The sequence below is a fragment of the Aspergillus pseudonomiae genome, assembly GCF_009193645.1.
Source record: "Aspergillus pseudonomiae strain CBS 119388 unplaced genomic scaffold BDV37scaffold_55, whole genome shotgun sequence".
In the NCBI taxonomy this organism is placed as follows: domain Eukaryota; kingdom Fungi; phylum Ascomycota; class Eurotiomycetes; order Eurotiales; family Aspergillaceae; genus Aspergillus; species Aspergillus pseudonomiae.
In genome coordinates this window covers 74-23,415 of record NW_022476047.1, presented here as the reverse complement: position 1 = coordinate 23,415, position 23,342 = coordinate 74, and the positions used below count along the sequence as shown (strand labels likewise).

At 49.5% G+C, this 23,342-nt stretch overlaps 10 protein-coding genes across 10 annotated transcripts; 4 read left to right on the top strand and 6 right to left on the bottom strand.

Moving 5' to 3' along the window:
- Window positions 1–532: 532 nt before the first annotated feature.
- On the bottom strand, window positions 533–2,142 carry ubc2 (E2 ubiquitin-conjugating protein RAD6). Its single transcript, XM_032079231.1, has 4 exons — window positions 1,885–2,142; window positions 1,669–1,733; window positions 1,376–1,600; window positions 533–1,311 (listed from the first exon to the last, which is right to left on the bottom strand). Exons 1-4 carry the CDS (start codon window positions 1,924–1,926, stop codon window positions 1,188–1,190), a joined length of 456 nt encoding a protein of 151 aa, XP_031939376.1. The 5' UTR covers window positions 1,927–2,142; the 3' UTR covers window positions 533–1,187.
- Window positions 2,143–3,736: 1,594 nt separating this feature from the next.
- BDV37DRAFT_164514 (thiolase family protein) lies at window positions 3,737–5,505 on the top strand. The gene is made up of 3 exons (XM_032079230.1): window positions 3,737–3,996; window positions 4,053–4,997; window positions 5,051–5,505. Exons 1-3 carry the CDS (start codon window positions 3,844–3,846, stop codon window positions 5,249–5,251), a joined length of 1,299 nt encoding a protein of 432 aa, XP_031939375.1. The 5' UTR covers window positions 3,737–3,843; the 3' UTR covers window positions 5,252–5,505.
- A 74-nt stretch (window positions 5,506–5,579) lies between these two features.
- On the top strand, window positions 5,580–8,255 carry BDV37DRAFT_164502 (uncharacterized protein). Its single transcript, XM_032079229.1, has 5 exons — window positions 5,580–5,764; window positions 5,859–6,788; window positions 6,837–7,026; window positions 7,075–7,827; window positions 7,891–8,255. Exons 1-5 carry the CDS (start codon window positions 5,657–5,659, stop codon window positions 8,067–8,069), a joined length of 2,160 nt encoding a protein of 719 aa, XP_031939374.1. The 5' UTR covers window positions 5,580–5,656; the 3' UTR covers window positions 8,070–8,255.
- Window positions 8,131–9,637, bottom strand: BDV37DRAFT_273121 (chitobiosyldiphosphodolichol beta-1,4 mannosyltransferase; the record flags this gene model as incomplete). The annotated part of the gene is made up of 3 exons (XM_032085001.1): window positions 8,131–9,075; window positions 9,142–9,338; window positions 9,400–9,637. 3 exons carry the CDS (start codon window positions 9,635–9,637, stop codon window positions 8,131–8,133), a joined length of 1,380 nt encoding a protein of 459 aa, XP_031939373.1.
- A 761-nt stretch (window positions 9,638–10,398) lies between these two features.
- On the top strand, window positions 10,399–13,472 carry BDV37DRAFT_295600 (metal cation transporter MSC2; the record flags this gene model as incomplete). Its single annotated transcript, XM_032089930.1, has 4 exons — window positions 10,399–10,790; window positions 10,841–11,974; window positions 12,022–12,240; window positions 12,292–13,472. 4 exons carry the CDS (start codon window positions 10,399–10,401, stop codon window positions 13,163–13,165), a joined length of 2,619 nt encoding a protein of 872 aa, XP_031939372.1. The 3' UTR covers window positions 13,166–13,472.
- Window positions 13,346–15,935, bottom strand: BDV37DRAFT_164461 (amine oxidase). Its single transcript, XM_032079228.1, has 3 exons — window positions 15,628–15,935; window positions 15,153–15,581; window positions 13,346–15,085 (listed from the first exon to the last, which is right to left on the bottom strand). Exons 1-3 carry the CDS (start codon window positions 15,679–15,681, stop codon window positions 13,526–13,528), a joined length of 2,043 nt encoding a protein of 680 aa, XP_031939371.1. The 5' UTR covers window positions 15,682–15,935; the 3' UTR covers window positions 13,346–13,525.
- An 817-nt stretch (window positions 15,936–16,752) lies between these two features.
- Window positions 16,753–18,126, bottom strand: BDV37DRAFT_273118 (Zn(II)2Cys6 transcription factor domain-containing protein; the record flags this gene model as incomplete). The annotated part of the gene is made up of 2 exons (XM_032085000.1): window positions 16,753–17,853; window positions 18,061–18,126. The coding sequence occupies 2 exons, from the start codon at window positions 18,124–18,126 to the stop codon at window positions 16,753–16,755; spliced, it is 1,167 nt and encodes a 388-aa protein (XP_031939370.1).
- A 761-nt stretch (window positions 18,127–18,887) lies between these two features.
- Window positions 18,888–20,345, top strand: BDV37DRAFT_253098 (RTA1 domain-containing protein). The gene is made up of 3 exons (XM_032082522.1): window positions 18,888–19,726; window positions 19,777–19,851; window positions 19,904–20,345. The coding sequence occupies exons 1-3, from the start codon at window positions 19,029–19,031 to the stop codon at window positions 19,998–20,000; spliced, it is 870 nt and encodes a 289-aa protein (XP_031939369.1). The 5' UTR covers window positions 18,888–19,028; the 3' UTR covers window positions 20,001–20,345.
- A 57-nt stretch (window positions 20,346–20,402) lies between these two features.
- BDV37DRAFT_285019 (putative ubiquitin conjugating enzyme) lies at window positions 20,403–21,074 on the bottom strand (the record flags this gene model as incomplete). Its single annotated transcript, XM_032087629.1, has 3 exons — window positions 20,403–20,659; window positions 20,728–20,820; window positions 20,918–21,074. 3 exons carry the CDS (start codon window positions 21,072–21,074, stop codon window positions 20,403–20,405), a joined length of 507 nt encoding a protein of 168 aa, XP_031939368.1.
- Window positions 21,075–21,359: 285 nt separating this feature from the next.
- On the bottom strand, window positions 21,360–23,026 carry BDV37DRAFT_164435 (uncharacterized protein). Its single transcript, XM_032079227.1, has 2 exons — window positions 22,753–23,026; window positions 21,360–22,668 (listed from the first exon to the last, which is right to left on the bottom strand). Exons 1-2 carry the CDS (start codon window positions 22,891–22,893, stop codon window positions 21,730–21,732), a joined length of 1,080 nt encoding a protein of 359 aa, XP_031939367.1. The 5' UTR covers window positions 22,894–23,026; the 3' UTR covers window positions 21,360–21,729.
- Between the last annotated feature and the right edge of the window lie 316 nt (window positions 23,027–23,342).

The following is a 23,342-nucleotide window of genomic DNA, read 5'->3' as shown; positions in this document are numbered from 1 at the left end:
GGTCAGTAACACCACTCGCGAAACAGAATCATTAGTCTCCAGGAGGATATGCGCACCCTTGATGGAGGTGTTGGAGGAGTTAGGGCCAGATGACCTGCATGCCAGACATTAAAGTGTCAGTCTCCGCCGCTTTGGGCGTTGAAGCGGTGAATCAACAAAACTCACGCCATGTTCACTCTGACCCAGAAACCCGGCGACAGCTTCTAGGGGAACAGGGTAAAACTAAGGAGACGAGAAATAAAGCCCCGCGGAGAGGGGGAAGTATCGGAAACGTCGTTCAGATCAGTTGCACGAGAAGATGGTATCTTCAGGTACGGTGGGCGATTTGTTGTTTGGGTCAGGGGTCCACGTGCACGACACACTTGCGTGGGGAGCAATTTGGTGAGGGGACTCGTGATCTCCTCAAGCCCCCAGAGGCAAAGAAAAAGAAGGAAAAAAAAAAAATTAGTCAAGACCCGTCTTAGTCGGAAGGACAATATACTACCACAGCGACAGGACTTGTTAGGTCGACGTGAAAGAAATAAAGAGACGTGGGATCTCGTTTCTTGTGTTTCATCGGAGGAGTAAAGTTGTCAAGGAAATCATAATAATACTAAATAATAATGCTTCGACACGAGCCGTTAGTCTCCTTCTTGGCATCGGCTGAAAACTATCTTGTCGCTTGTCCCGCAGTTACTAGTCGATTTATAGCAGTGGAATTCGTTATGCGATTTTCTTTATAAGGCCCCTCTTAATTTTCACTGATAAAATGTGAACGGCATTCATAATAATAAACTCGAGAGGCGAAAGCAAACCACACTCTCAGCCAAGTCAAAGTGACGCAGAACGGCAAGGGGAAAGAGTAATCAGTGATAGAAGCCAAGGCATAATTGAGGCAGAAAACATCCTAAGCTAATGCATTATGCACCTCGCAACTGAAACATATGCGATTATCCACAAAAAGAGACCAAAGGGAGAATATGTACCAGGCGCCCAAACCCCGCGCTGTGCATGTCATCAAACGGCGTGTGAATCCTCCAAGGACAAGTCATGCCAACGGCGTGTCCGCCGCCATCGACAGTGTGCTGTCACCTTTTGACATGAGCAGACAATATTTGTTTCGTCATAAACGCCCACAGATAAATCATACCGAGAGAAGGGAATATAAAAAAATAAAGAAAAATAGCCAATATCACATGTAGGGTCCCCTAGTCTTCCCAGCTTTTCTCGACAGTCTCACGCACACGCTTGATGTACTCCTTCCGGTTGTCTTTGTAGAGATTAGATGCCTCGACATTGGCAGGTGATGATGTGTTTGGGTCATTAAGCAGACTGCAGAAAGGCGGAAATCGATTAGAGCCAATCGCTCACCGTCACTGGTGGCCAGAGAACGTACCTTTGAATACTGGTGAGAATGGCCGCCACGTCATACGTTGGGCTCCAACGATTTTGCAGAATATCCAGGCACAGCTCGCCCGTACCGTATACATTCGGATGGAACATCTGGCTGATGAATTTAACACCAGGGGGCTTGTTCGGGTACTGCTCTTCAAAGTGCATGACAAGACGGAATGTGCCATCCTCAAAAGGAGTATCAGCAGGCCCGATGATAACAGCATTCCTAGTAGAGACAGGATCAGAAACGAACCAAGGCAATAAATAACAACATCAAAAATTTAAAGGGCTTACCAGGTCATGACATTGTCAGCTACCGGAGAGGCTGAGACACCGGCAGGAGGGTCGGTTTGCATACGCTGCATTTATGGAAGAGATTAGCTCACGAGATCTAGACGGGAAGAGACGGAGTCCCCTGGGCAAAAGAAGTATCATTCGAGCAGTACACATGAATATAATAAGGACCAAAAACAAGAACCAGGAATTCCGAGCTCTACGAGAAATGCGTACCTTGAAGTCGCGCATGAGACGACGACGGGCAGAGGTCGACATTGCGGCGGGGTACGGATCGGAGTATGAATGGGAGCGGGCAAGGGGAACTGTCAACACTGGGGTTAAATTGTGATACAGAAGACAAAGGCCGTCTTCAGATCTTGAATCTCGAGATGCTAAACTGAACTCAAATGTTGTTTTGAGAGAAGAGAGTCTGGATGTGGTTTGGGAAAAGAAGAAGATGAGTAACAATGGGAGGAGGCGTGCAGATCCACTACAGACCGCTTGCTGTTTGGAGAGTTCCTACAATCAACGGCAAACCGCCACGGCTTCCATTCTACCCCTTTAATCATCAAAGAGATCCACTGGGAATTTGCTTATCTCCTTTACTAAGTTCAATAATATCCTTCTCTTTCAATAGGCATTTTATTTTCCCGATTCCTCGGACTACTCGTTCTACAAGGTATGTACTAAATGTGCTGGGAAATCTCCTGTCCTGTGATCCGGTTTACTACTGAGCTTCCTACTGACTAAACCAAATGAGTCCTAGTCATCATGATGGATTCTTCAACGCTAACGGTCGGAACTCACCCGTGAACCCGAGCATATATCATCATGATCCTTTATGTTCTCAACTAACAATATCACCACAACAAGCTTTGTCTATCAGCCGAGAGATTCCAAATCCGTAAGCCTATGCCTGCCGCGTCCTCTGCCAGCGGGCCAAGTTCTGACACCCTGTAGCTGGAGCACATACGGTATAGTCCAAATTTAGTCCTTCAGCACCAAACTATCATACCTTGGACAATAGAGTTAAAAGAGGAAGTAAATTTGAAACCTATCCAATAAAATGAGGTTTATTCTTAAAATACAGCGTTCACTGCAGTTTGTAGGTGGTTATTTCTTACTTCAAGAAATTAATCTGTACATATCCATGTACTAGTAGTGTAATTGAAATAAATATTGGTCCCTGCGGATATGTTTGTCATAGGACTGTTTCGAAGTCCCCAAGAAACTAGCATTCGCCGTCTACTGGAGAATTAGATAGCCTAATATAGAGATAAGAATCTAGCATGCGTATGTTAAAACCGATATATTCCATACCGCTCGGACAGTTATTATTATCCTCCTGGCAATTCGTCATCCACAGGACAGGGGATATGATGTCACGTTGATGGACATAGTTCTCAAAATCCTTTGTTGCCCAGGAACTACTAGTAGTTGTGAGAACTACATGAACATAAAGTATTTGTTTCAAAGCTACACACTCTATCGCGAATTGAAAATATGTAATCCGGCCCCCTATCCCCCGCGCACAAGTCGAGGAGGTGGATGGTATCTATGCTTGTACATATATACAGTCAATTCCCAGCATATCAAGACAACTTTACCACCGAAAGTTTCCTGGGCCCAACATGGACGACTTAAAGCGGTTCCAATATAGACGAGACGGGATTTTATACAAGGCGCGTAGAGCTTAGGGGCTGGCAGTTGACTTCACGAGTCACGACCGACAGAGAGCCACTTGAGTCACTACTGGACTTTATAGTAGGTACGGAGTAGTAGCGGCGGAGTTGTGGACATTGAATCTGCATTGATACAGTGTGTGATCCTTATCGGAGACTTGCTGAATTGGTAATATATCCTTGATATCCATGGATCCATTGAGATCCAGCCATTATGGTTCCTTATCGGGTAAGGGGCATACCAGCTCTCAAGGCCACATGATCTCACATCATGTGATCAATCCCTTGTTCAAAACAGCCTCGGTCCAAGCGGATGAGCGGCGAAGTGGTTCCGCGCCCACCGGGTGAAGCAGCAGTTACATTGGCGGCTAGAGGCGGATCACTTTGCGGAGAAGCAGGTCGAAGGCACCTCGAACCGGGACACCTACCCTGAATCCGGAGACAAGGTACTTATTATCTTTGTTTCCTCTTTAATCTCCCTTTTTCCCTTCCATTCTACAAGCATTGAAAAATGGCGATCCAAGCTTCAGCTACCCGTCTCTTCAAGCGAGCGGCTATCCCCGCATCTCGCCAGTGGCAGAGACAGTTCAGCGCTGCAACCCCGGCACTCAAGGAGATCCAGGATGCCTATATCCTCAGTGCCTCACGAACTCCGACTGCTAAGGTTCGACCCTCTACTATACCCAACGCTGTTTCCAAGTAAACTCATTGTTTTAATAGTTTAATGGATCGTTCACGTCAGTCTCTGCCCCCGAGCTGGGCGCCGTTGCCATCAAGTCTGCTGTGACCAAGTCTGGACTCCCTGTCGAGAAGATCACCGATGTATACATGGGAAATGTTCTCCAAGGATCTGTGGGCCAGGCACCAGCTCGTCAGGCTTCTATGTTCGCTGGCTTGTCGCCTACAGTGGAATCCATGACAGTAAATAAAGTGTGTGCCTCGGGTCTCAAGGCCGTAGCACTTGCTGCGCAGAATATCCAGCTTGGCCTTGCAGACGCCCAAATCGCTGGAGGCATGGAGAATATGTCTCGTGTCCCTTACTACCTCGCACGTTCCAGCCAGCTTCCACCGTTCGGAGAGATCAAACTGGAGGATGGTCTAATCAAGGATGGTCTGTGGGATGTCTATAACAAGTTCCATATGGGTATCTGTGCCGAGACTACAGCCAAGAAGTACGAGATCTCGAGGGAAGACCAGGATCAATATGCGATTCAGTCGTACCAGCGGGCCCAGAAGGCCTGGAGTGAGAATAAGTTCGCCGATGAAATTGCCCCCGTCACTGTCAAGGGTAAGAAGGGTGAGACCGTTATCGAACGTGACGAAGGATATGAGAATCTGCGGATTGATAAGTTGAAAACATTAAAGCCCGCCTTTTTGAGAGATGGCACAGGCACTGTCACTGCTGGCAATGCTTCCACCATGAATGATGGAGCGTCAGCTCTGGTTCTGGCTAGCAAGGACTTGGCTCGTGAGTTTGGCCAGGGTAACCGGGCCCTCGCGCGTATCGTGTCTGCTGCGGATGCCGCTATTGACCCCGTGGACTTCCCGGTCGCCCCAGCGAAGGCAGTTCCCATTGCCCTTGAGCGAGCTGGTATCACCAAGGATCAGGTTGCCGTCTGGGAATTTAATGAGGCATTTGCTGCCGTTATCAAAGCCAACGAGAAGGTTAGTACCCGCCACACGGGAGATTATCAATACTGAGTCTAACGTGCATTTAGATTCTTGGGTTGCAGAACGCCCGTGTCAACCCCCTGGGAGGAGCTATCTCTCTGGGACATGCACTCGGAAGCTCTGGCTCGCGTATCTTGGTCACCCTTCTCCACCAGCTGCAGCCTGGTGAATATGGTGTGGCCGCGATTTGCAATGGTGGTGGCGCCGCTAGTGCCATGGTTGTCCAGAAGCTGGATCGGGTTGACTAGTCCTGTGCACCGGCATGGCATTTTCTTTTGATTTACTTCTGATTTGAAAAGCGATAACCACAATGAGTTTATACCCGCATAGGTCTGGACATAAAATGGGCCAGCCAAAGCCTGCATATGTATATTTAGGCGAACCGAGACAAGATGTAGGCGGACCGAAATTGATGATTTTTCCAAGTTGATTTGCAACTGCGCTTTCCAGTATTACCGCTTTTAGCCACACATTTTGTAGATGTCTCAGCAGCACGTGATAGGTAAACACATGTCACCTGCCAAGACGCGCGAAATGTCTACGCGCTTTACCCAAAGCGTCACATGAATAACTTGTAGTACTCTTCAGTCTATATCTGAAGATTATATTCTAAAGTACACAACCAGTTACCCTTGAACCGTCTTGGTGCTATAATGCTAGGTCCATTAGAACTGCAGCTTTTCCCCTCTTGTTTCAACTGCATATCATGGTCTGCAGACGGTGAAATTGCCGTAGCGGCAGGGGAATATGTCCAAATATTAGTCAGTGCATCGAATCCTACTTTGCTTGTCAATGAAGCAAAGCACCGTAAAGAATGATGACCATATCCTAGTAAACAGAGCTAATGACAGACAGACACCAAGGCATACGACAGAAAAAGAAGGAGGCAAAGGGTCGGGTTCCCAGGCCGCAACCAATACTTGGAACGTGACACGCATTCGCACGAATGTTTTCACAAACGGGGAGTGGCCCATAATACATCCTCAGAAGCGGGAAAACTTTTCAATCGGGCCGGAGCAGTCTATCACTACTGTCTCCGGCTTGGCCTGGTCGCCACCAGGACTCGCCAAGCATAGACGCTGTGTTTTGGCAGTATTGACTTCGAGTCTGCTTCTATCATTCTATGATATTAGTCCTCAAGGAAGATGGACACGGGTTGCTATCGTCAACGACTGTCTAAGCTCGTACTTCAAGTCTTTTGTTGATGACGAAGAGCTCAGGTTACGGAAGTCCAATATTCGTTCTTTTACGTGGTGTCCGCCTCTTAAAGTTCCGATTGCAGAACAACATGCCACGAGCTACACAGTACCGCCTCCTGAAAGCCGCTGGGGTATGCACTTCCTCTCGGTCACCAACGACGACAATGATATGATTCTCTTACAGGCTCGGAGATCTACAGATCCGACTTCCACAAGCTCCTACTCTTTTGAAGTCCTGTCCCTTACTTCACTTGATGAGCATATAGAAAATCAACATGTCCAACCGGCCTCGATATTCGCCTCTGCTCTGAGAGCGCGCGCTAGGGCATCTTTCATGTCGCCCGGCCCATGGGTCTATCAGCAAACTAAGGATAGAGATGGTGTTTGTTCTGCGATTGGGAACGTGGCTGTCACACTGGGGGCAAAGCTCAAGATGGTCAGACATGTCATAACCTTGATACCGGACAATGATCAGGCAAGCTCTGCAGTGAATCACATGGTCCAATGTGTCTCTGAAGAGAACATATCGTACGGAGGACTCCTGAAAAGCTACCACTTGACTGGCCCTCTGCATTGGCTCTACACAGTAAGTTTGCACTGAGAAACGAGGCCGCTTTTATTAATAAGTATGCAGGAGGAATCTTCTGAAATTGGTCTTGTCGTAGGCAGCTTTGCTGGATTGACTACAATATGCTTTTCTCGCGCAGCATATCAAGGAGTGAAAGCAGCAGGGAAAGGGAACCAAGTTAGAGAATTGCCGTTCTACGAGTCCACCGGAAGTGATCTAGGAACTGACTGTCCGAGGCATTGGGAACAGACAAGTGGTAAGGTTTGCTTACACCCAACGAATATCTGTCGCTAATGGAGACCAGCCATGACCGTTGCTTTGGATGAGGCAACGCAGATGCCAATCCTTCATCTCGGTACTGTAGGTGGATACACGGCAACTATGACACTGTCTGGCATCCAAAGCAGCAATGGACTCTCAGAAACACCTTGGAAGAAACAACTTGATACTATCCGCGAACAGTTTGACATAGCCCGTGACCTTGGCGGATACACCATCAGCAGAACCTGGGGTCTTGCATCCTATAATGGTCTTGTTGTGGCAGCTTTTACACTACATCCAGGAGATACGGTTGAATATCGGACTTCTGCAGAAGAGCGAACAACGCTTGTTTTCTCTCACGCGAATGCAGAGCTTACGGAATTTGATGACCTGGGTTTCCCATATCCTTTACCAGATCGATCTCCAGAGGCCTTGCGCAGACAACGGGAAGCTGCCTTGGGATATATACTCTTCACTGAAGATGGCAACTATAGCAAATTGACGTTGAGCTGGAAAATGCTCTATGCAGCCGCTTGCTGCGCGATTGTGGACTCTCAGAACGACAGGATACTGTCTCAGGCTCAAAAAGCTCTGGAGTGGTTAGCATCAAGCATAGATGTTGATCTGTCTGATGAAATAGGCAAATGCTCGGTACCAGGCAGTACGATAGACTCAAAACCCGCAGAGCAGCTTCAGGGCTCAGGCCAACAGATCTTCGAACAATGTGCTATATGCGATGCAGGGCTCTCCTGGTACTCCGCCGCGGAAGCTCAGTGTGCGGCTGGCCATCTGTTTGGTACGTAACTGCTCAGTAGAGATCGTTCCCAGTGACAATACAAGCGTTAACTGTCAACAATAGTGCGGTGCGGTGTGACATTTCTGGCTATTCAAGAGCCAGACCTTTCGAAATTCTGCTCGCGCTGTGGAACAGAATATCTCAGCGAGGATCTTGTGCATGACGAACTTGAATACACCTGTCGAACCCTGTCAGACGTATTCGACACCTGTATATACTGCAACGGCAAATTTCAAGCCTAGCAGTAAGACTTTCTTTCGTTCTTTTCCTCTATCCTTGTATTTCTATTGTACAGGCTACTGTTTATACGATTCCTAGAAGCTTTCCCGCTACTGGATTCCATTCGTCATCCCAGCGACGAGTGCTTTCCTTCTGCGCTCCGACGCGGAGTTTGTCAAGCTTACTTGTGTCTCCGAAGAGTTCAACAAGCTCCTCTACGAGTTCATCGGAGCTCCCGAATCCTCTCCCATTAACACCTTCGGTGACCAATTCTGGCCACGCCTCGAAGCGGTTCCAGCCAACCACTGGCAGACCAGCGCCGAACATATCAACTACTTTCATAGGCAGATCGACACCACTACTGCTTGTGTGTAGACTGACGCCGAGTGAAGCGGATGCCAGGAGTTTTGCATAGTCTGTGGTGGTCAGCCATGCTGTGCGTATTGTCACTTTTTCGAGCTTGCCCGCTTTTTCTAGGTCGGCGATCTGCTTGATATACATTTCCTTCTGTGGGCCTTTGCCCGTTATGATGGCTAACATCTGGGGCAGTTCCGGCATGGTCGTCGCTGCTAACTCCGAGTATCGACAGAGGGCATCAATGAGCAAAGAAAAGTCCTCATCCGCAGTCCACGACGTTGAACTGACTAGAACGCGAAGGGCCCCAGACTTTATTAGCGATTGTTCGGAAGCAGCTACCGGCAAGGATAAGAGAAATTCTTGTCGCACGTCATCATCGAGTATGGGCCGGAAGTGGTTGGCTGGTCGATCGTGCAGCGGCAGGACAGGTGCCTCCAGTAGGAACTCTTTCTTCAGGACAGACGTCATGGCTGTTGTGACGCACAAATGTGCCGTGGCATATCTTCCGAATGTCTTCTCATACCATTTCGACAGTTTGACCAACGGATGACCATTTCCAAGTTTGAGCGCCAGGATGGAGTAGCCGAAATTATGCCAATCTATAATAAGGTTCGTTTGACGAAGAAAGCAGGTTAGGGATGCGACCGCTAGAGTTGGAATAGATGGAGGGTTCTACGCGATACGAGCCGCTGGGTGAGCGTGGGTTGCGTTGGAAGTTATGCGAAACCGGGGACCAACCTGAACAAGGAGCCATTTCACTGGGCGCGTGCGATAGGCTAATGACCACCACAAACAGACAACTTGGAAGAGGACCTTCAATGGCCCAAATACTAGGAAAAGAAGTTTGTTGCTTGTTTGAAGACAGGCTGGGTGTGGAGGAAGTGCAACAATCGAGATTCTGGGGTCGGAAGAGATATCGGGATGAATTTCTGATTCTACAGGAGAGGGTTAGAACGTTGGGGAATGAGGTGACGATGAAGAGGAATCGCTCCGTACCATGATAACCAATGATTTCCACTTGGCCTCCCCCTTTGGCAATGCTCAGCGCATGGTACTGCATGCGCGGACTACGACCGATGTCCCCGAGGACGAGAATCTGTACAGTAGTTTTGGGGTCGGTAGAAGCATCTTGCGCTGTGGAGCGTTTCGGCGCATATTGTGATGGTAGTAGAAGTATGCAGAGGGTGACCACGGTGGAGATATAGAAAGCGATGCTAATGAAGGACTCAATCATGGCGAGCGGTTGAAGGGTGGGGAAATTAGACAATTTGAATATTAATCATAATGCGTAAGAGAGGTCAATTGACTATCTTGAGACCATAGAAGTTTCTCACTGTATGCCGTTGAGGTGTTTGGAAGATCCGCAGGAGCTCTAATCCTGTAAAGGTGGTGCAAGATGACGATCGGGTGTAAGACGGAGTAAACATGGCCCGGTCTTCATCCCCCCACACTTCCATCAGATCAACCGCGCGGCGATGCTGCAAGGGCAAGAGATTATCGACCTGCAAAGCGGTTGGTTACCACATTGGGAGTCAGCAGCACATTTTCTTATTGGACAATGACTAGATTGAGGTTCCCACTTGATTCTAGACATTGAAGCCGATTTATTACATCTTATTTATGATTTTATCTTTTCTGTATTCATTATAGGAATTGCATGTAGTAGTTCTGATCTGGAGGTGCGGAGATAACGAACCGAGGAGTACGATCACGTGGCCCGCTGTTATCGCCTGAAGATCGCATCTGGAGGTTCCCATTGCCACTCCCATTGTTCACCAAGCTTGCTTCTGCATCAAGTCTGCTTGTTATCCTTGGCGCTATGCCGCGTCCCTTGCCTCAATCGCCCGGTTAGATATCTTCTTTGAGCTGCTAAAGCTCCCAGAACGCCCCCATTCCTTGATTGCTCTCCTCGAACCTCCTTGACCTCTCCGCCTCCTGTCTGCTTGATCGTCGCTGAACCGATTTTCTACGAAGCAGGTGTCGCACACTGAGACCATGTCAACGGGCGCTCCTGTGTCCAGTGTGGATACAATTGCTCCCGCATTGTCGACACAGGGACAGTATAAGCCCACTCCTAGTCGTGGTCACTCACGCTCCAAACGCTGGTCGCAGGGGCCGATCTCCTTCTCTGCATCTGACGCAGCTTCCACTCAACAACCGTCGCAACCATTGACTGGGTCAACATACGTCAACGGCAATATATCGAGCTCGTGGCAAGGACACCAACATTCATACTCACACTCTTCAAGTCATGGCGACACGTGGGGCAAGTCCGACCACGCCAGTGGTGTTCACTCACACAACTCGAAACATAGCCATTCTGGTAGCGTAACAGGGCTGGTACCGGATACGCCTATCATATCGTCAAGCCCCGAGTCACAGAGGACGTGAGTACGTCCATATCCTTGGTTGATATCACTAGTTAACGACCGTTTAGTCATGAAATTTTTGCCGGAGCCCTAATAGCTTTGCCATGGATTGCCATTTCGTGGTATTATACACACCATGCACAATGGACGGATTCGCAACCCGCAACTGATGATGAAAGTATCACATCTTCAGGCACGAAGCATTTAAATCACATTCCATCAAGGACATGTATCTTGACCGCCATAACAATGATCATCTTGGGAGGAGCGCAGCTACTTCGAGTAGCCCAACGGGATAGAAGTGATTCTCAAGTCACATCACCCAAACTCCATTCGAAAATTGTTACGGCTTCCTTTTTGCAAATGAGCTCAATTGCACTACCCATCTATGCGGCGCTCAAGGTGGGTGGTTTCCTTGTCGCATTTGTACTTGCTCTGGCAATCGCGTCCGGGGTGCCGACACTTGCGCGCGGCTATGATTCTCAAGATAGCAAAGCACGGCTGAGTCAAAAGAAACTGACAATTGGTGTCATCGCAACCGTGGTCGTGTTGAGCTTTCTGGCAATGAATACGTCTTGGGACGCAGAGCCCTTTTTGGGCTATGTATCATTGCTTGTGTCGGTTTTTGTCATTCGCCCGCCTTTCTTGGCCTTTACACTTGACCCTGCCTATGAAGCAGCAGTACCACAGGAGAAACTTTCCAGCCTGGAATCATCTGGTGTTTCTCCTAGCGATCCAATGCTGACTGCTCTCCTTGGGTTGCTCCTAGCAGTTGGCACCACTGTTGCCGGGGGCTTATATTTCCATCTTTCAGGTATGATGTATGTAGTGGCAGCTGCCGGTGGTTTTGCAGCATGCTTAATGTATGTGACACCGACAAACTTACGCTCGCCGCACAAGATTGGTCTTGCCATTGCAACTGGTGGCGCCGCCCTGCTATGCGCACCACCACCGCGCGACGGTGCTTATGTGGTCTTCATCTTCAGGGGGATCCTTGCTGGGATCGCGGTTCTTGCCTCTAGGTTTGAGGATAGACAGTTGCGCTTGGTGATGCAAGCCCATAACCATCACCACCATCACACCCACTCCAATGATGATGCGTCAACCATCACGAAGCTCATCCTCCGCTATAGTGAGCCATATCCACTACTGTACAGCATTCTCAAGGAGAGTGACTCTCGTCGCATCTTCTATTTCATGACGTAAGACCACTGTTTCTTGTGCACTTCATTATGGCTGACCCTGCTAGTCTCAACTTTGCGTTCATGCTCGTTCAGCTATCCTATGGATTTCTCACAGGGTCATTGGGGCTCCTAAGTGATAGTATCCATATGTTCTTTGACTGTCTTGCGCTTGTTGTTGGCCTCTGCGCCGCGGTTATGAGTAAATGGCCACCCAGTGCGAGATTCCCTTATGGATATGGCAAAGTAGACACACTGTCGGGGTTCGCTAACGGTATTTTTCTCATGTGAGTGGCCTCCCGCTCGTCATCAGGTTGTATTGCTGACTTTGTCTCTAGGATTATCAGTATTGAAATCATCTACGAAGCGGTGGAAAGGCTATCATCAGGCAGCCAGATGCATCGTATCGGAGAGCTGTTGGTGGTCAGTGCTGCCGGCCTCGCCGTGAATCTTGTGGGTATCATGGCGTTTGACCATGCACACCACGGACATGACCATGGCCACGATCATTCACACGACAATGAGAACATGCATGGGATCTTTCTCCACATTCTTGCTGACACCCTTGGTTCTGTCGCCGTTGTGATATCAACCATTCTTGTACACTACTCTGGCTGGTCAGGGTACGACCCCATCGCCTCATGCATGATTGCCATCTTGATTTTTGCTTCTGCTGTGCCGCTAGTCAGCAGCACTGCCAAGAAACTCCTTCTAACCCTTCCAGCTGACGTCGAATATAATGTCCGTGAAACTCTAGCTGGCGTGAGCACCCTACGGGGAGTTGTAGGGTACACCGTTCCCAAGTTCTGGCTCGACGATACGGGGAAATCGGACCACGACCACGACCACGGCTGCGGCCATGGCCATGGCCATAGCCACAGCCATAGCCATAGCCATCATGATCACGATCACGACCACAGTCATAACCACAATCATAGTCATAGTCATGGTCATGGTCACAGCCACAGTCCCAATCACTCGCACTCCCACTCCCACAGCCACAATCACGACCACGACCACGCACACGAAAAGTCCAACCCTAATGTACTGGGCGTGATCCATGTCATCGCGTCTCGCGGCTCCGACCTAGAAGACGTGCGCCAACGAACTGTTGACTTCCTCCGAGAAAAGGGCATGGATATCCTGGTCCAAGTAGAACGAGAAGGCGACGGGCGATGCTGGTGCGGAGGCGGAGGAAACAAGAGCTCCTAACACCATGATAGACCGTGGCAGTTGGATTATTCTTCTATTGTCTTGACTTATGTTACGTAGTACATATCCTAACAATATAGCCAGATATATATCTGCACTGAGGCTGTTGATGCATTGTGTCTTCTCTAGTCATATCGTGAATTGCGCAGTGCCCCTCTATATACTTGGGCATGCCAATAATGAAAATTCCTCGTACTTAAACCAATATGAAATCCCAGCTATAACCGAGAACCCAAACAAAGCCAGACCCTGAAACAAAGAACGACAACAAAGCAGTATAACAATTTATCTAATCTACCAAAACCGCCATCCCCAAAACAAACCCCCCCCAACCCAAGCCACACAGAGAGATACTAGTATCTACAACTTACAACACGCAGCACCTTCAGCCGAAGCCTTCCCACTGTCCTCAAAAAGAACACTCCTATTCCGCTCCTGCGTCGAAACAGCCACATCCAAGGCCGGATTGCCCGTAAAGAAGTTCACAGGCTTCAGCCCAACCACCATCTTATCGACGGGCATGACGGGCCAATCTTCGATGCGGGGGTTATGCGTAGAGCCGAAGGTATGCCAGACCACGATATCGCGATTCCGGACACTCGACTCCGAAGTAGCTTGGCTCCGAGATTCAATGGCGGAAGCAATTCCCTCGCCGCCGGCAGATTGCATGGTATGTCTGCCGGCCGGGAAGAGTTCGTCGTCGTGGTAGCGGGTGACCCAGACGGCGTGGGAGGCGAACTCAGATCGTTTGGCGTGGTGGGAGGTTGGGTGGGCGAGGAGCATTTGGGAGTAGCAAGGGAGGAGTTTGAAGGCGACGGGGGTATCTGTGATTGGGTTTCTGGAGTGTTCGTTGATGATTTTGAAGGTGCGGTTTTTTGTGAAGTCGAGGTCGAGGCCGGCTTCGTGTTCGATTATTTGGTGGGTGGTTGTGTATCCGACTCCGAAGGGATTGGGGATTGTGGGGTCGTTGAGGGGCATGGGGATTGATTCTTCGACTTGCAGGGAGTTGGAGTAGCCGTCGAGGGCTGGGTCGATGCGGAGGCAGAAGAGGTGCTGGTGGTATGGGGCGAGGACGCCGGGGGCGACGATGGTGCCGTAGGGGACTTTGTCGGTGAGGTTGATGGGGCAGGTGGATAGGATGCCTGTGGCGCGGACTTCGTAGTGGATTGAGGCGTCTTGGCCGAAGTAGAAGGCGAAGATGTATTCGTAGTTGCTGACGGTGATGATGGTTTGCAGGGTTAGGACGCGGGAGCGGGTGACTGCTGCGTTCTGGGTGCGGAAGTTGGTGTGTTTCCAGAGGATCCCGTCGTCTTGCTCGTGGCAGCAGATGACGTTGGGGAGTTTTAGTGGTTCGCCTGAGTTGGTGTTGTGCCAGCCGTCGAAATATTTAATTACGCCTAGGCAGTCACAGCCCAGACGCAGGTTGTTGGCGTTGATACCGGCACCGTCGTTTCCTAGATCGAAGGCCGCCTTACGAGGATATGGGGCGCGGGGGTCTCCGTAGGGCACGAACATTTCAGCTAGAGATAGACGGTAGAAGAGACTACGGCCGTCGTAGCGGATGTCGTGCAGAGTCAAGCCTTCGCGGTAATTGAATCCTATCCGCATGCGCCATTTCTCCCAGGTGACAACGTTACCGTCGACATGGAACGAGGGACCTTCGGGCTGGACCACCTGGTATGGTTTGGTGGTTTTGCGCGGCGATGATCGCAAGCTTGGGTGGTATTCGCTTGCTTCGGTGGAATGGATCTTGCGCTGGTCATATGGCTTTGGGTGGTCGTGGATACGCTCGTCTGACGATGATGGAAGCTGGTATATTTTGGTCACCTGAAGCTGTTCGGAGACTTCTGCGCATAGATCCAGCGGGTAGGCGTAGTAGTTGGCATCAGGACTGTCGAGCAAGCGCATATAGAACCAACACTGTTACATGAAATTGTTAGTTTTCGAAGCTCCAGTCAGGCATTAGCTGTGAAGGAAGTATATTCACCATGGTTAAACGCTCGGACATGTCGTTCATACCATCCGTAGCGTATGCCCACGGTTCGACGATGACTGTTGCTCCTGTGGGAAGTTTGAGCTTCTTGATCTCCTCTTGAATCCTTGTATCGGCCAAGCAGGCTTGCTCAACTGACTTCATGTATTCAGAGTCAATGTAAGAATGCTTCCCTGCGAGATGTTCTTGTTTGATAACGGCCGCGTGGTCAAGATCGATCAGCAGCTCAACTAGTTTGTTCTTAGATTCGCTGCGGACGACCACTTGTACGCGAGCTACCCGAGTAGGGGGTGTATCCTGCGGCTGCCCAGAGTGCTCCTTGTCTAGAAAGTGAATCATGTCCTGCTTGGGGGGCTCCTTCAGCGTTATCACACGAAAGATGGGGCTCTCTCCAGGTAGTGCAGAGCGTGTAATGTGTGCAGCCTGCTCTTGGTCAACAACGATCTTCTGTGTAATATGGAAAGCCTACTTTGGAGATCTCTCTGGGTGTCAGAGGATCGAATGGATGCATCGACGAAGGCATGGTGATTGAATTCAAATACTCGACGCAGCAAAAGACTATAAGGTAGTATATAGAAAGTTGTTCGAGTGCAGTCTTACGGCCCTGCCCTTGGACGGAGAATGAAGATGCGTGTTTAACTTGAGAAGGACGGTGTCAGACGAGGTTGTTTAAGTATGTTGAGAGTCCCTTATCATTGCATCAACTCCGCAGACTTCCCCCACTGCCAAGAGAGCAGGCGTCCGCTACGGTTAAGATTAACCGGGCCTCGGGGGCGGATCTTCAACCCTAAAGGCTAAGCTTCCAAAACTCTCCCCACCGCCTCGCCTCGAACATCCCTTAGCGGACAGGAACTTGCGAAGGAACATTGCAGGTTCATTCATGCTCATCACTCAATGTAGGCCTGTTTTGCTTGTCTCGGTTCCATCGAAACTATAATTGTTTCCCCGTTACCTCTGCTTCCGTGCATTCTTTTTTGTTTTGTAGCCTCGACTTTAACAGAACTGTGATACCGGACAGAATCGGCTGGAACTCATCCATCTAAAATGGCAGTTAAGGTGTCCTTGTAATTGTAACCTCTACTTGATGAGTCCCTTGGGATCCAACCACATGGGCTAAAGGGAGATGGACAGCATAGGTCGAGCTTTATTTGCTCTCTCAGATATAAAAACTGGCTTAAAATATAGGTGGAACTTTCATTGAGGCCAGCTATTATTAATGCTGCCGATACGTGCATGAGTTTTGCACCATCACAGGCCATCCTTCTAATGTGATCACCCCTGTATATTAAATGAGTAATGGCGAACTTAAGTTAACTCATGGTTTATCCCTCGTTGTGGAGTTCTCTGCCCTGGCATGTTACTGGGCTCGAGATTCCGTGGGTGGAGAGTCTGCCTCGTATTTCAGTTTAGGAAGCTCTCTGAAGGATAGGCCCCCTCCATTTTACCCCGCGGCGAAGGAATGAATCTTGGAGACGCTACCAGGAGAAGTGTACTTTTGTCATCAACGCAGTTGCCATGGGGTATCCGGTCAAAGTGAACGCGCCTGCCTGCCCTTCCTCAGAGCTTCGAAAATGGGTTGTACTGGTGAATCACCTTAAAGACCTAGTTTCTGTTTCGGCCATAAAACCGCCTCTTCCCACCGGGCATCACCCGCCTGTAGAGCAACCAAAATCTCTGAGACGAGGGCGGAACCGGAATTCCGAGCCCACCATGTCTTTCCATCAAGCTCGGCGAGTAAAACGCCCCAATGCATGAGAACAAGCAAAGCAAGCGGCTGGCGACGACAAACAACATGAACAAACTCCTTATCGACACATGCAAGCCAAGACAGGACAGAAGCTGCATCTTGTTCATGTGCGTAGCGAGCAAAGCTACGATGGAGATGAGAGATGGCGTCTTTGACGATGCTATGTTGGTCTGGCTCCATGCTGGACAGGAGTGTATCGTTTAGATCGGCTAGACGAGTCAAAGCAGCCTCAGCTCCGGCATCTAGCGGGGCACCGGACTTCGCAAAGAAGCCGTTCTTAGAGACAAATAGATTATTTTCCAGCCAGGACCGCGTGATCGAGAAAATCTTAGCCACACCTTTTAGTAACTCGAATACGAATATAAGGTTCTCGATCATGCTAGAGCTTTCGCCTCTAGATCCTGGTAACCGGGGGAGATATATGCAGATCATAATGGTGATGACGGAATGGGCAAATACGGCGTCACAGTTGAGTGGGGTTAGATTGGCAATCGCGTGTCGGAAGGGTGCAAGCCCCTGGTTATGGTATTCGAGGGCCGTATCGAGATAAGACAAAGCTTGTGGTGGCTCCAAAGCGGAGGCCGTGTGCAGGGAGGCTACTGCTAGGATTCCACTCATGAGAAAGTCATGCTCCAGAGCTTTGCGTGGCATGACAACCTGCCATACATAGTGATCTGATTCTTTGTTGCAAAGACTTCGATATGTATCCGTGGAAAATTTATGCATCAGCTCTAGTTCCCGCTTGCGAGAATATGTAAATGGAACGTTGGCAGTTGCGCCAACGAAGGGGTGACTGGCTTCATCCGAGGTTGGACCCAGTCCGGGATGTATGGAGTTCGGACTCGCAGATGAAGAACTGGCTATGTTGCGTGCTGCAGGAGTGTTCAAGTAAGTGCAGCGAAGTTCTCTGGTGACACAATTTGAACATGGTGGGCCTTTTTCGTCGCACTATATGATGTTAGGGCAAGGAGAACAGGTATAAAAGCTATGAAAAGAAAGCCATTTGGAGTTAAAGCTGCTTTAGCTGATCAAAGTGGAAATAAGGTTGGATATATATTGATGAAAATGTCAGAGTGGGAAGCATGTTCAGTTCCAGATCATGGTAGGATTGGACACATGGGAGAATTGACTGAAAAAGAAAAAAACACGACCTACCTTGACTCTCCTCTTCTTGCACTGATCACATCCATTGCGCGATTTGGTATGGGCCCTCCGTGGCATGGTCGATCCACAAGAAACTAAAGTGCATTTGACACCAGATTTCCTCTGACTGGCGACCACGTGGAGGAACACGTGGGGGGCACGTGGGGAAAACCTCCGTGGGAGACAGCCGATGTCACGTGGCTTCGGGCATAGCAGCTATTGAATTTTGATGAGGGCGAAGGTTACTCCATACAACTGTCCTCCTTTCTCACCAAGATACGGGGTACTCTCCATTCAAATCCCAAACGAGGCAGTGACGCAGTGGGGTTTGGGCTCCCCGCTGCGGCCGCTACTCCACAACTAGTGTATTGTCTCGGCCAGGGCCCGGGATGCACTCTACAGGACATCTCCCTTTTCTATGTGGACCGCGACTTCACTACGGATATATTGAGGCTTATCGAAGGTCTTGGGGAGTAAGCACGGCCTACCAAGACGGGTAAATATGTCAGCCTGGCGCCAGGTGGCTATCTCGGTGCTCCTTCGAGTCAGAACATAGCCATCGAGCTTATGGATCAATGAATCAGTTTAGGGCCCGCGATCAAATTTCAGAAGGAAAAGTGGGGCTGCGAAAACGAATGCGAGAGCGAGAGCGAATGCGATCCAATCAGGTCTCCCAAAGCATGCCTTTTCTTCTATGAGAAGCAGGAATTTGCCGACAGGATCCACTCGAGTCATGGCAATCGGGGAAGAGAAACGGGACTTTAAAATAGTATTCCTGTATTAAATATATACGAGGCGCCAGTCATCGAGTTGTTCCAAGTTACGGTCTCTCCCTGATTCTTTATCTTCATAGACTAGACGCCACATAAATTTATTCTTCTATACTTTCGTTTCTAGTGCCCGTCGTTCTTTTTCTTTTTTGGCTCATTTTCTTTTCTCTTCTCGTGTATACATATACTAATTTCGAAGCTCGAACCAACATGGCCAGCTACAAAACTTGTACAGAAGTCACGCCCTTGTGCCCCGTCGAAGCTACAACGTACGGTTACTACCCCAACTATGGTGGTAACATCTTCTTCGCGGTCTTTTATGGCCTTTGCGGCGTATTTCAACTCGGTTTCGGCATCTATTTCCGCTCGTGGACGCTGATGGTGGCGCTGGTGGTCGGTACGCTTCTCGAGATGGCGGGTTATATCGGTCGAGTATTGATGAATAAAAATCCTTGGGATGGCGGCGCGTTCAAGTTGCAAATCGTGGCAATTATTCTGGGGCCAACGTTCATCGCGGCGGGCATCTACCTCACCTTGAAGCACATCATCCTTTCGCTGGGACCGGAACACTCGCGCCTCAAACCGAAATTGTTCACCTGGATCTTCATCGGCTGTGACATTGGGTCTCTGATTTTGCAGGCGGCTGGTGGTGGTGTGGCGGCTGCTGCTGGAAGTGACCAACGGGATCTTCTGAATGCGGGAAATGACATTATCATCACGGGTATAGCGTTCCAGGTCGCAACCATGTCCGTCTGTGGAGTGTTGGCTCTGGACTTTTTCATCCGTTATCTTCGTCGTAGCTCGGGAGAGAAGGCTCTGGGCGGTGGGAACGGACGGAACAATATCAAGCTGGTGGTTATCGCAGATATCTTTGCCTACTTTACGGTCTTAATTCGGTGTATCTATCGGTAAGTCTTTCAGGGACGATGCGAATCGCTTGTACTAACGTGGTATGCAGTATCCCAGAGATGGCAGGCGGATGGGGGAACCCCTTGATGCAAAAGGAGGACGAGTTTCTGGTTCTGGATGGAATGTGAGTACCCTCATAGACTTCGCCCTACCATGCAGATTGCTAAGCTCACCAGGATGGTTGCCTTGGCGGTATTGGCCTTAACAGTTTTCCATCCCGGATTCTTCCTCCCATCCTTGAGGAAGGGGAGCAAAAACATGGAAGCCGCCTGATATACTTACTCATCCTATATGTCTCAGGATACCCCAAGCATGACAACAGAAATAAACAACAATTCAAGATAGATGCAGATAGATATATTCATTTCGTTCAGAAACTGAACATATGTTGGCAGCGCTATGCTGCAGTATGGTCAAGGAACTATGAAACAACGGCAATGCAAAACGAGTAAGTCCAAATTTCAACTCCGAGCCGATATCACGTAACTCCAGGGGAGACAGAGAACTTAGATGAATGGAAGATAAGAAAGGTGCGGAGACAAACAGCTGGCGCTACTCGATAGACTAATAGTCCATCATGCGAAGGTAAAACGGAAAAAAAAAAAGTTCAAGCCTTTCAACCCAATGGCCAACAACACCAGTCACGCATAAATCTCATTATGAATCAAGAGCGCTTTACTCCTCGCCCAAACTGTCTCGGACACACTTGCGAACCCGCTTCTTAAACTCCTTAGGGTCTTCTCTCCATAGGCGGGCAGCTTCCACGTTGGCGGGGCTCTCGTCATTCGGGCTTGAGAGCATGGAGATCACGGATAGCAGGATTGTCTCCGGGGTCTGGACGGGGGACCAGCGCTCTGCAGCAGACTCGTAACCGTACTTGTCTTCCTCGGGTGGGTGCAGAATGGAAATACAGACGTCGCCATTGGGGTAGACTATAGGTTATCAGCGTTTGGTTCGGGATAGACAAGCAGAGCGGGGAATGAGGGGAGAAGATGCATACTGTTCGGGTGGAAAAGTGGTGATTCAAATTTCATCTTCGGTGGCATATGTGGATATTCGGGAGGAAAGGAGAGTCGAGCACGGAAGAAGCCGCCTGTTAAAAAAAAATCAAAGCCAATCAGTAAGTGTCTGAGGGTCTATATGCTGCTGGACTATCGAATCTTTCCGGAACCGTCAGATTATAGACTTACCGCCGTACAACTTGACATCGTCTGAGATCATGAGCATGACTTCCCACTCAAACACATTATTATCGACGAGCCCACAGCTGATGCCAGGAAGGTCCTTGGCAGACTGCATCTGTTGCAGCTGCCCCAACAGCATGCGACCTGCTGGTGATGTAGCCATAGTGGTGGCTCTGGTCTCGGGAGGGGTAACGTGGGGCGAGAATGAGGAACGGGACGAAGGGATATGGCGCCTGACGGGGACCTAGGAGCGCATGCAGTTGATATAGCGGTTCGACAATAGGAGGACTCTCCAAAGGTACCCAAGAGGAGGAAAGGGAGAAAAGATTAGCAGTGAGGAGAGAAGTGGTGAAAGGATAGCCACTAGGGCGGTGTGTTTGATCGAGTGGGGGGCGGGGCTATTGGTCAGTTGGATGGCCTTAGTCAGGCATCGACAGAGTCAATGTTCCTCAGACACCCGACTCCGTATGTATCTATACTAAACTTATGGAACATAATATACTCGTAAAATGGATTCAACTGAGCATTCCAGATGCAATAGAGAAAAATCTGTCCTCGGCATAACTAACCAAGGGCCACTATCAACACAATAGGAGAGGTCAACAGGACAGCCAAGACGAAACTTTTCTGGCTCTATAGCCACTCGGGTCGGTGTTTCGTAGGGAATGAGTATGGCACAAGGATGAGAAAAGTCATGTCCAAGTTGTACAACAAAAAAAAAAGAATCAAAAGGGAAAAAAATAGAGAGAGTAATAAAATTAAAAGATAACAAGGATAAAGATAAGAAAGTCTCATGTACGTTAAAATATATGGATCAGCTAAGCGTTGGCCTCACTACGCCGGATACCGTATGTCAATGCCCCTGCGTGGACTTGGCATCCAAGTACAACTGAAAAGAGGATCACCGCGGCAAATTCCATGGCAAAGGCCTTACCGATCACCTTCAGGTAGCGAATGCGAGCAGGTCCATCGAAGGTTGCCCATGCATCTTTAATGCTAAGTTTACCGCTGCCGCCCAGAGTGGCAGGAACCACCTTTCCGCCGAAGGAGCGGTCAAAGGGTACGATCGCGTCATCCTCCTTTGGAAGCATGGAGGCTGCAACACGAATCGTAACGGCCCGCGCGGGGATGGATACGAGGGCGGCAAGTAGAGATGGGATGGCGACGGCTGTGGCGGCGCGGCTCACAAGCTCAGCCGGTGGGAGGTTAGCGTTGGGATCAACAACCAAATCACCCAGAGCTCCGGCAGCTCCGGTAATAAATAGAGGAATGTAGAAAGCGGCACAGACAGCGCCTTGCTCGAAGGCAACGACGGGTGCAATTTTCAGCCAGCTCTTGAAGCCGGGAATGCGCTGATAGAAGCGCTTGGAGGAGGGCTCGGATATCACAATATGTACCCAGGTCAGTTCCAGGTTGGCCAGGGCCATGCCGATGATCATTCTGGCAGCCAGCTGCCCGGCAAAGTTGGTCATGGACACAGGTAGAATTGAGAATAGAAATCCCTCGGCCAGAGAGTATGTCATAAACAGACCGAAGCCGCGGAAACGAGACCAGAAGCCGGCACGGGCACGGAGATGTTTAATGGAGGTGCGCAGGGTACTAGTGACAGGTTGCGGGCGAAGGGTGCGTGCCTCGGGCTCGACCGGGTCCACATCCTTGTTAGGATTGAAATTGGACTCGACACGGATATAGAGATCAGGGTTGGTATCCTCGATGGCGGCGAGGGTAGCAACCACCATTCCATAGGTGTACTCGATCTAGAGATGGTGTTAGCGACCGTATAACATCTAGAGCATAACCCGTTATTGAAGTAGGAACATGACAAAGAATAGTGACCTTACCGAGAATACAACAAAAAAGAAAGCTAGGACAGAGAAGACAAAAAGACCAGCGAGCCACCCCGAGAGATGAATGGAGGGCACTTCACGGTCTTTGGCGGAGGCCAGCTCCATGCCTCGGCGAACAAGGGACGAGACGACCATGGCTGTGGACTCCCGTATCAGTTCCTGGCTGAGACGGGGAAGGGAGTAATCGGTTTTGGTCCGGAAGAAGTTGAGTAAGAAAGTAAAAAGAATACCAAGCGAAAGACCGATAGTTAGATGATGGAAGATTAGATGAAATCGAAGGTTGAAGAAGATGATGAAAGATGATGGATGATAACGAGGGCCGCAATGAGGCTGAGCGGTACGCCGTGTTCTGCCCCACCAATAATCATGGGGGGCCGGCCCCACCCTTCCGGACTCGTCCTAGCATTCCACCTGACAGGAACGGCTCTGTTCACATTGTATCGAATAATTCCAACAAAATTCAATGGCTCCTCAAGTCTTTCCATATGTTTCAGCCACAACCAATATGTTGTGATCACAATGGATAAACTGATGTTCATTGCCAAGCCTGGGGTACGAGGACGCCAGCATGCAGAATGTAGTCC

Coding starts and splice junctions, on each gene's coding strand:
- BDV37DRAFT_253098 (XM_032082522.1), top strand. CDS start 19,029: ATGGCCAGCTACAAAACTTGTACAGAAGTCACGCCCTTGTGCCCCGTC. Junction 19,727..19,776: donor TTAATTCGGTGTATCTATCG/GTAAGTCTTTCA, acceptor CGTGGTATGCAG/TATCCCAGAGATGGCAGGCG. Junction 19,852..19,903: donor TTTCTGGTTCTGGATGGAAT/GTGAGTACCCTC, acceptor TAAGCTCACCAG/GATGGTTGCCTTGGCGGTAT.
- BDV37DRAFT_164502 (XM_032079229.1), top strand. CDS start 5,657: ATGCTAGGTCCATTAGAACTGCAGCTTTTCCCCTCTTGTTTCAACTGC. Junction 5,765..5,858: donor GGGAATATGTCCAAATATTA/GTCAGTGCATCG, acceptor AATGACAGACAG/ACACCAAGGCATACGACAGA. Junction 7,828..7,890: donor TGCGGCTGGCCATCTGTTTG/GTACGTAACTGC, acceptor TGTCAACAATAG/TGCGGTGCGGTGTGACATTT.
- BDV37DRAFT_164435 (XM_032079227.1), bottom strand. CDS start 22,893: ATGGTCGTCTCGTCCCTTGTTCGCCGAGGCATGGAGCTGGCCTCCGCC. Junction 22,669..22,752: donor TCTTTTTTGTTGTATTCTCG/GTAAGGTCACTA, acceptor CACCATCTCTAG/ATCGAGTACACCTATGGAAT.
- BDV37DRAFT_164461 (XM_032079228.1), bottom strand. CDS start 15,681: ATGCCTTCGTCGATGCATCCATTCGATCCTCTGACACCCAGAGAGATC. Junction 15,582..15,627: donor CACCCAGAGAGATCTCCAAA/GTAGGCTTTCCA, acceptor GACCAAGAGCAG/GCTGCACACATTACACGCTC. Junction 15,086..15,152: donor TGTCCGAGCGTTTAACCATG/GTGAATATACTT, acceptor TTCATGTAACAG/TGTTGGTTCTATATGCGCTT.
- ubc2 (XM_032079231.1), bottom strand. CDS start 1,926: ATGTCGACCTCTGCCCGTCGTCGTCTCATGCGCGACTTCAAG. Junction 1,734..1,884: donor GTCTCATGCGCGACTTCAAG/GTACGCATTTCT, acceptor CCATAAATGCAG/CGTATGCAAACCGACCCTCC. Junction 1,601..1,668: donor GCTGACAATGTCATGACCTG/GTAAGCCCTTTA, acceptor TGTCTCTACTAG/GAATGCTGTTATCATCGGGC.
- BDV37DRAFT_164514 (XM_032079230.1), top strand. CDS start 3,844: ATGGCGATCCAAGCTTCAGCTACCCGTCTCTTCAAGCGAGCGGCTATC. Junction 3,997..4,052: donor CACGAACTCCGACTGCTAAG/GTTCGACCCTCT, acceptor TTGTTTTAATAG/TTTAATGGATCGTTCACGTC. Junction 4,998..5,050: donor TTATCAAAGCCAACGAGAAG/GTTAGTACCCGC, acceptor ACGTGCATTTAG/ATTCTTGGGTTGCAGAACGC.